Source organism: Moschus berezovskii, chromosome 14, assembly GCF_049115385.1.
Source record: "Moschus berezovskii isolate FMDL1 chromosome 14, NW_MosBer_1.0, whole genome shotgun sequence".
Classification (NCBI taxonomy): Eukaryota; Metazoa; Chordata; class Mammalia; order Artiodactyla; family Moschidae; genus Moschus; species Moschus berezovskii.
Window position 1 is genome coordinate 85324705 of NC_142473.1, and position 10039 is coordinate 85334743.

At 38.9% G+C, this 10039-nt stretch overlaps 1 protein-coding gene and 1 pseudogene across 1 annotated transcript; both read right to left on the minus strand.

Annotated features, from left to right (window-relative positions):
• Positions 1-3541: 3541 nt before the first annotated feature.
• LOC129537456 (olfactory receptor 5G9-like) lies at positions 3542-4483 on the minus strand. Its single transcript, XM_055396860.2, has one exon. It carries the CDS (start codon positions 4367-4369, stop codon positions 3542-3544), a length of 828 nt encoding a protein of 275 aa, XP_055252835.2. The 5' UTR covers positions 4370-4483.
• A 3097-nt stretch (positions 4484-7580) lies between these two features.
• Positions 7581-8399, minus strand: LOC148775778 (olfactory receptor 5G25-like; annotated as a pseudogene).
• Positions 8400-10039: the final 1640 nt, after the last annotated feature.

A 10039-nucleotide genomic window follows, 5' to 3' on the forward strand; every position in this document is an offset into this window, starting at 1 on the left:
CTAGGCCATACCTATAACCCCAGATACAAACAGTAACAACCAGGATGTTGGGAACAGAGGGTCTCATTATGTTGTGTTATTCTATAAATATAAACATTCCATAATAAAAATATTTTTGAGTAAAAATACATTGGATGAAGTGTCAGAGCATTTGATGGCAAATAGTAGAGCAATGTCTTAGAAATGACCTGGAGAATAATCGGAAATCAACAGCTGTCATGATCTATCATGGTGTTCACAAACCCAAGAGCAGAAACCCTCTCCACCACCATAACACATCATCTGTGTGACTCAGCAAATAAATAGAGCTCTGGTTTCCAGAAGACATTTAGATGCCATGGATGATTAGAGGAACCTCTTGCCATCTACCAGAACCCCAAGAACCTCTGCTCTAAGGCACAGATCAGAACAGTGATAATTTTCTTTCCAGCAAGAGAAAGAAAAGTCACCTCATTTCACTATTAGCAGCAAACGCATACACATCTGAAATGGTTCATCCCAGCCTCCATCTAATTAATTGTATCTACAATAAATAAATAAAAGAAATTAAATGGAGGAAATTTTTGAGCTAACATCCTGATCCTTGTAATAGCATCCTACTAGCAATTGCACCCCACTACAGTACTCTTGCCTGGAAAATCCCATGGATGGAGGAGCCTGGTAGGCTGCAGTCCGTGGGGTCGCTAAGGGTCGGACACGACTGAGCGACTTCACTTTCACTTTTCACTTTCACACATTGGAGAAGGAAATGGCAACCCACTCCAGTGTTCCTGCCTGGAGAATCCCAGGGACGGGGGAGCCTGGTGGGCTGCCGTCTATGGGGTCGCACAGAGTCGGACACGACTGAAGTGACTCAGCAGCAGCAGCAGCAGCACTACTTCTGTCTCTCTGTTTAGCACATGCCTCATTCCTGAAGAGACAACAGTTTCACTGAAAGCACTGTTATTCCCAGCCTGTACACTGGCTCCACGTCTTAGTACCCAGTTGATTCCATAGTCTGCTCACTTCCCTTGAACCCAAGTCACTCCATGCCAGTCCAGTCCCTGTAATGTGCTTAGTATTGTTGCAATCTTCAAAGCAGGTACAACAACTTCTGGAGTGAGGAAGGATTGTGACACTATCCTTTCATCAATACTGCCTGAGAAATCATTTGCTTATCCAAAAACCCCTCAAGATATTTATCTGGGCAGGGGTTTGAGCTAGATTCTACACCTTAATTCTTTCCTACATCACTACTTAAGCATGTCTGTTTTTTGTTTTGTTTTGTTTCCTCTACTCATATGTGGATCTCTTTATAGTCTAGAGATAAATTTTACATTTTTAGATCACCAACAGCTATCAGGGCTAAAAACGTATGTTGTTAGAATTTAGTTTATACCAAATGGATACTTTTCAAAAATCACTTAACTTTTATGAAAATGATTGCAATCCGTATAATTCCTCTTTGGATTCTTCTGAGGTTGAGGGGAGCAGAAAGGTGTTGAAATACTTTTTATCTTCATTCTATTGTATTTTTTAATTTGAAAAGAATAACAGAAAAATACTAACAAGACAATAAGAAATACATTTTCTCTGCATGCCATCCCCGAGCATCCTACAACATGCATTGACCCTGAAGTAGTGATTCGTTTCACATATGACAACATACGTGTTTCAATGCCATTCTCCCAAATCATCCCACCCTCACCCTCTCCCATAGAGTCCCAAAGACTTTTCTATACATCTGTGTCTCTTTTGCTGTCTCGTATACAGGGGATGACCCAGAGGGAGGATAAAGGGAGAAGGGAGGTGGGAGGGGGGTTCAGGAGGGGGAACTTATGTAAACCCGGGGCAAATTCATATCAATGTATGGCAAAACCAACCAATATAATATTGTAAAATAATTTGCCTCCAATAAAAAATAAATTAACTACATAAAAAAAAAGAAATACATTTTCTGCATTTTAATTACCAATAACTTCTCATCACATTGTTTCTGATTTTTTAGAAGTTTTCTCATTTTTTTCATTCACTTCTTTGCAATTTATTTCTACTTTCTGTAGTAAGCTATCTCTATCTTTATTTGAAAGAACTAGGGAAAACTGAATATTAATACTAAAGTAATAGTTGGAAAACTAAAGAATAGAGGTGTATGTAGAGAGGCAAATGGGAACTATTACTAGGACTTGTCACTTGGTGGAAGAATAAGAATACTGGATTTTTTTTTTTTTTTTTTTTGGTTAACATTTTTCTTCACTAGCTTGCTGCTACTGCTGCTAAGTCACTTCAGTCGTGTCCGACTCTGTGTGACCCCATAGATGGAAGCCCATCAGGCTCCCCCATCCCTGGGATTCTCCAGGCAAGAACACTGGAGTGGGTTGTCATTTCCTTCTCCAATGTGTGAAAGTGAAAAGTGAAAGTGAAGTCGCTCAGTCGTGTCCGACCCTTAGCGACCCCACGGACTGCGGCCTACCAGGCTCCTCCATCCATGGGATTTTCTAGGCAAGAGTACTGGAGTGGCTTGCCATTGCCTTCTCCGTTCACTAGCTTAGCTGCATTTTATTTTTATCTTCAGTGATCATGATATTGTATTTTTGGAAGGTAAGAATTAAGAAAATAAGCATAATAGATATTAAAAAATAATGTATGGAGCATTATTTACTTTTTAAAGTCATATTGAAGAGATGTAAATGTTTTGTTTCATATTTGCAACTCTACATGTAAGGATAGGGGTAATGTTCGCTGTTCCAAAGAAGCTCACCTCATCTGGACATTTCTGTTGGTCCAACTAGTGTGAAAGTATTAGTAACTAGGTTACTTCAACATTTATTAGATTTGACTGTATTCTCAGTAATGAAGATGTTTGAGGAGAAAGAATTGCTGAGTCTGGGTGATTGGAGATTTTTGTCACAAATAGGGACATAATGAAATAGAGCTTTTTAAAAAAGGTACTAAAATTAAAATCATGTAGAAGAATGGAAGGATCATTTCAGTTCACTTCAGTTCACTCGCTCAGTTGTGTCCGACTCTTTGCAAACATGAATCGCAGCACGCCAGGCCTCCCTGTCCATCACCAACTCCCGGAGTTCACTCAAACTCATGTCCACAGAGTCGGTGATGCCATCCAGCCATCTCATTCTCTGTCGTCCCCTTCTCCTCCTGCCCCCAATCCCTCCCAGCATCAGAATCTTTTCCAGTGAGTCAACTCGTCGCATGAGGTGGCCAAAGTATTGGAGTTTCAGCTTTAGCATCAGTCCTTCCAATGAACACCCAGGACTGATCTCCTTCAGAATGGACTGGTTGGATCTCCTTGCAGTCCAAGGGACTCTCAAGAGTCTTCTCCAGCACCACAGTTCAAATGCATCAATTCTTCGGCGCTCAGCTTTCTTCACCGTCCAACTCTCACATCCATTCATGACCACGGGAAAAACCATAGCCTTGACTAGACGGATAGCACCCCCCAAATTCTGCAAATTTTTAAGCATCTTTGGATGATGGTCAGATAGTCTAGCCATGTCTAGAAGCTTTACTTTTTAATCTATTTTCTGTTTTAGATGGAAATTTAACTTTTGAGGAAAAACTTTCTCCTGGCGATGGTCCTCCACATAGCAACTTTCACTTCTTTATTTCTCAAGCTGTAGATGAGAGGATTCAACATAGGAATCACTGCTGTGTAGAACACTGCCACCACTTTATTGAGATCCAGAGAAAAAACTGCGCCTGGCCTCAGGTAGATAAAAAGAGTCCCATACAAGATGGAGACACCTGAGAGATGGGACGAGCACGTGGAAAAGGCTCTGTGCCTCCCGTGAGCAGAGCGGATGCTCAGGATGGAGATGAGGATGCAAAAACAGGAGATTAATATAGTCAGGCTGCTGGTGACAAGAACAGCTCCAACCACGATGAAAACTAGCAATTTATTGATCCGCGTGTCAGCACATACCAGAGATAGAAGCGGGGCCATGTCACAGAAGAAGTGATTGATAATGTTGGAACCACAAAAGGGAAGTCGGAAAGCAGCTGCTGTGTGGGTCATGGTGTTCAGAAATCCAACAGCGTAGGGTCCAACCACCAGCTGTATGCAGAGTCTGTGGGACATGACAACTGAATACAGCAATGGGTTACAGATGGCCACGTAGCGGTCATAAGCCATGGATGCCAGGAGAAGGCACTCGATGGCCACAAAGAACCCAAAGAACCACTGCTGCAAGGTGCAGCCCAGGAAAGAAATGGCTTTCCTTTCAGCGAAGAACTCGCTGAGCATCTTGGGGCCAACCACAGATGAAAAGCAGACATCCGCAAAGGACAGGTGACTGAGAAAAAAGTACATAGGTGTGTACAGGCGGGAATCCATCCGGATGAGGATAATCATGCCCAGGTTTCCTGTCATGGTAGCACGGTAAAAAAGAAGGAAGAGCAAGAAGCAGAAGCCTTGCACATGCGGATGGTACTTTAAGCCTGTGAAAATAAACTCTGGGATCCTTGTCTAGTTTTCACCAGCCATTGGTTAGTTCGGTCTCCAGAGTGAGAAAAAAACAAGAAAGTGATAGTGCACAAAGCTTTAAATTACTTAAAAGCATAACATTACCCATAAGAAAAGAAATTACAGGTTTTCAGTTTAGGAACATTGGCATAAAAAGGCTAGAATAAAACGCCAGCAAATAAAATACAGTTTTAAAGAGCAATACAGCTTAAATGTTTTAGAGAGAAAATTAGGGTTTAAATAAGAGTTTGTTCGACATTAGAAAATCTATAAAATATTTCAAATGTTGGTCAGTCTTATTTTCCCATAGATCCATTTAACTCATCTTGAACTTTTGAAGAGAAATAAAGAAGCAGAAATAGGTTTAAAAAGTGAGTTAAACTTACATGTCAGTGAGTTTGTTTCTTCTTTAGAGAATTAACATCGGATTACAAACTGTGCTCTTTTTTCAGCATGCATTTCATCTTCCCACCCAGACCTGTGCCTTTGCACAGAGAGGAAGTCCAACTGTCTAGCAGTCACTTGGTTTTCTTCTTAGATTTTCCCCCAAGGAAATAGAAAGATTCCACTCTGAAAAAAAAAAAAATCTCTGCATGAATTAAGGTTTTCAGAAGTAGTTACATTATTTTTTGTTCTGGGAGAATTTGTTTCCCTAAAGTATGCCATACCTTGGGAATTTTATTAAGAGGAAAGTAAATTAAAATGTTATTGCTGCCTCTAAATGTTTTTTAAAAATCCTCTGGGATCAAAATATTTGTTTTCTGTGTTTGACTCCTTCTCTTACCTCCTTCTTTAGCTACTTACAGAGTAAACTTCAGTGTAATGATGACACAATTTCTGGAACTGTTTATCTAAAGTTCATTATAATAGAGAATTTTCCACAGGATACCTTATTTGACATTGTGATCATTTTAATTAGTATCTTTTTCCAATATGGACAAACAAAAAATCACTGAGAATCAAAATGTGTGAAGAATTTCTATTATATATATATACAGGTTTTATCATGAGAAATTGAGAGATGTTTCACTGACAAAGGTAAGCCTGATGCTGCATTGGAGCTTTACCAGTCATCTTGCTGATTTCTAGTGAGACTGAGCAACTTTGCAATATTTACAAGACATTTATATAACCACTTCCATGAAGTGGTTGTTCAAGTGTCTTGCCCACATTTTTTCACTAGATTGCCTAGTTTTTTAACAAAATCAGTTCAGTTCAGTCGTTCAGTCGTGTCCGACTCTCCGCGACTCCATGAATCACAGCACGCCAGGCCTCCCTGTCCATCACCAACTCCCGGAGTTCACTCAAACTCATGTCCACAGAGTCGGTGATGCCATCCAGCCATCTCATTCTCGGTCGTCCCCTTCTCCTCCCGCCCCCAACCTTACATGATAGTTATTCACGTATTTCAGGTATACCAGCTATACCCACTGTAAATACATCGTTCCTTGGTGTGTCTTACATCTTTATGCTCCTAACGGCAAGCCTATGGTCTCAGTTTTAATGTGGTTTAGGGAATCAATATTTCCTTCAAATTTAGTATTTTTGTAGCTTATTTTTGTAAGTTTGCAACCACATATCACAGAGACCCTCTCCTGTGTTATTTTCTAAATGTTTTAATTCCTTGCCTTTCACATCTTGATCTCCAAATCATCTTTAGATGACCTTAGTGTGTGTTTTGAGGTAAGGGTAAATGATCACTTTTTTCTCATGCAGACATTCAATGGTTCCAATACCATTTTTTCAAATATTTTCTCTCCTCAGTATATCGCAGTGTAATTAACCAACATAGTCACCAACACTGGCAGAAAGCATGATGAAAAATAAATAAAACAAAAATTCTAGGGTGTTACTATTTTTAGTAGTTACTGAACTAAAATTAAATGCATTTTCTGTTGTTCTTTATTTTTTTAATTAAAGTTTAAATACATTTTAAAGAAAGCTTTTAAGGATGACAAAGTGTAGATCTCAATAAGTCTTATACTAGTACAAAAACATCATTTATTCCCCCATTTCTTGGATTTGTTGCCATGTCCCAGAAAATAGAACAGAAAAATATGGCTGAAGGAATATTGTAACTGGAGAAAATAAAAGTGTGAGACCAAATTATGAAGTCACAGGTAATGCATTGACTTTTCATGGCTGTTGGTGCATTATCTTTAAATATAGAATTAACATCCTGCCTATGTCACAAAAATCAATAAATAATAACAATAATAGCTAATACTTTATTAAAGAACATGGAGGCATTCTGTACTTCATATGCACAAAGCATATGATTACAGCAGCAAAGTCCCAATAAGTTATTTCTGTGACTAAAGAGCATAGAGGATATAAAAGGCCTTGGGAATAAACCGACACCAAACATGAAGGTAATATTAGAGAGTGCTATGGTTACATAGTTCCTGAATATCTCACTTTTTTCAGGTTTATTGGTACACAATTAACATAATAGTTTATTAGTCCAAGGTATACAGCAAAATGATTCAATATTTGTGTATATTGCAAAACGATTACCCCAATTAGCTTATCAATCTCCTAACAGAATTCTGAATTTTATTTCTCATGATAAGAATGATTAAAATCTCCTCTCTCAGCAACTTACAAATATAAAATACAGTATTGTTAGCTATAGCAACTATGCTATATTTTACAGCCCCGGAACATATTTATCTTGTAATTGAAAATTTTAAACTTTTGACCTTACTACATTTTTTAACAGTCTATGTTTAAAGAGTCAAGGTCAAGATTACAGACAATGAGAGATCTCAACACACTGTAAGAAAAATGAGAGTACTGTTAAGTAACTGCTATGATTACAACATTTACTCAGGACTTAACAAAGAACTTCTGATATCCTAGTCATAAAAATTTTTCTATGAATATTTTTAAATCTTGGGATTCAATAATCTACTGTTTTGAGTTTAAGGTTCTAAAATTCATCCCTACTGAATCAGAAATGAGGAAAGCACAGTGAGAGAATTATAACCCAAGACCTTACATGACTTGTCAGTGACCCAAAATCTCAACATAAAATAAAGATTCTCTACACCCAGCCCATGTGGTTACACCTTGCATACAGATTACTCTCAATCTGCAGTATAAATGGTGTTCCAGTTTATTTGCCTGTAAGAAACTTCTTCCTTTGAAATGTCCTTCTGAATGATTCTTTTACTTCCTTGTTTCTCAGGCTATAGATAAGTGGGTTCAACATGGGAATCAGGGCTGTGTAGAACACAAAAACCACTTTATTAATATCCAGGGAGAAACTGGAACTTGGACGTACATAGATGAAGAAGAGTGTCCCATAAAGGATGGAGACAGCAGTCAGGTGTGAAGAGCAGGTAGAGAAGACTTTCCACCTCCCATCAGCAGACAGATCCTCCGACAGTGATGACAATTAAATGTAGGAGACCAACAGGATCCGGCCACTGAGCTCCAGCCAAGAGAAAAGTAAAACTTCATGACCCGTGTGTCTGCACATGCCAGGGAGAGAGCAGGAAGAAGGGCACAGAAGACGTGATTGATGATTTTTGGACCACAGTGAGGCAGGCGAGAGGTGAGAGCTGTGTGGATCATGGTGCTTATAGGGCCCACGGAATCAGGAGCTACCACCAGCTGCCCACAGACTCACTGAGATATAATGAGTGTATACAATAGGGGCTGACAGATGACCACATGCCAATCGTATGACATGGAAGCCAGGAGGGAACACTCAGTCACTACACACTGATGAAAAAACCAGAGCTGAGCAGTGCAATCAAAGAAAGAGATGACTTTTTTCTCCACGAAGATGTCAGTTAACATCTTGGGACCAATGACAGAAGAGGAACAGCAGTCCACAAAGGACAAGTGGCTGAGAAAAACGTTCACGGGGCTGTGCAGTCGAGAATCCATCCAAATGAGAGTGATCATCCCCAAGTTTCCCAGAAAAGTGGCAACATGGACCAAGAGAAATGTCACAAAAAGAACAGCCTGGAGCTGGAAGTGATTTATCAAGCCCATGGAAACAAACTCTGTCACCAGAGTTTCATTTTCCACAATCCATTTCTCTGATCTAATCTGTAACGAGAAAGAGAGAGATCTTTCTTTGGGGTCAATTCATAATTGGGTTTCCTCATTTTAAAAATGAATGAATCTTTTATCCTTCTTACATTTACAGGGTAGATTGACAGACAACACTCCTGACTTCTACCTCTGAGAGGTCATCCATCCGCTTATTGTTTGCATGATATTAAGTCACTAAACCTCAGTTTCTTCTTGATTAAAACAGAAATTTTTGAAGAGAATCATAGATTTTTAGGTGTAGAAGTAGCTTTTGGAGATTATCTAAAGCAATTCCACTCACTGTGCCAGATTACATTTCTAAAAATCCCTGCCTTTGAACTAAGGATATTTTAAGACTCATTTCACAGATAAGGTATCATGTGCATTTGATGAATTCAGGCTGATAGTTCTCACTCTCACCCTAGATAAAGGCGGTAAGGAATACAACTTCCTTGCTAATTGCTTCAGATTCTGGAAGAAAGTCAGTGTGTTGTCTAAAAGATAACTTTGAAGTCTAAGAAGGAATGCAAGCTCAGACAAATGAAGTCGGCTTTTGAACAGAGTTCAGAGTCCTCAGCGGGGTCTAATCTGTGATGCCGTCTCCAGAGCACCTATATTCCTCATATTAGTAATGCACATGCTGATTACTTTATCAAACTCCATTCTCTTTTCAGCCTGTAAGAGAGACTAGTTCTTAAACATTCAATAGATGTTGTAATCAATTGTGTCTTATCAGAATCTGGGAGAGTAAAATAATATCTTAAGCATGAAAAGGACACACCTAGGCATTTATCCCCCTAAAAACCTATGCTGACAGAAAAACCTGGACAACTGTATTCATAGAAACATTATTCATCATGGCCAAACACTTGAAATAACAAAATGATTGAGCAAACTGTGGTATATTCATACCACAGAATACTATTCAGTAATAAAGAGGAGCTAAATATGATAAATGCAACAATCTGGCTGAGTGTCAAGAGCAGAGTTGATAAAAATACAATCTCAAAAGGTCATGTACTTTATGATTCCATTTATAAAACTCAGATGGCAGAATTTCAGAGATGGAGAAGAGGTGCCTGGGATTAAGAATGTTGGGAAGGAGGGTGGTGGTGTTACTATAAAAGGATAACACACAGGAGATCTTTGTGGAGATGGAATAGTTTTGTATCTTGATTGTGCTGGTGGTTAAACAAATCTACATGAGTGCTAAAACAATACAGAACTATACACATAACATGCCAATGTCACTTTCCTGGTTTTTGTATCGTACTATAGTAGGAAACTGGGGTAAAACTGAGGGAAAGGTACATGAGACCTCGCTGTACTATCTTTGAAGCTTCCTGTGAATATTTATTTCAAAATAAAAAGGTTTTAGAAAAAATGAATAGAAAGCTAGAGGAAGGGGAAATGAGTATAGCATCAAAAAGAAAAGAAAAACTGAAGAAGGGAGGTACATATTTGGACTTGGAAATAATCATGGTGGTTCCAGCAACAGAATCACACAGAAATATTAAGTCGAGTGTGTGT

Excerpts from the sequence above, each read along its gene's own strand:
- LOC129537456 (XM_055396860.2), bottom strand. The coding sequence starts at position 4,369 with ATGACAGGAAACCTGGGCATGATTATCCTCATCCGGATGGATTCCCGC.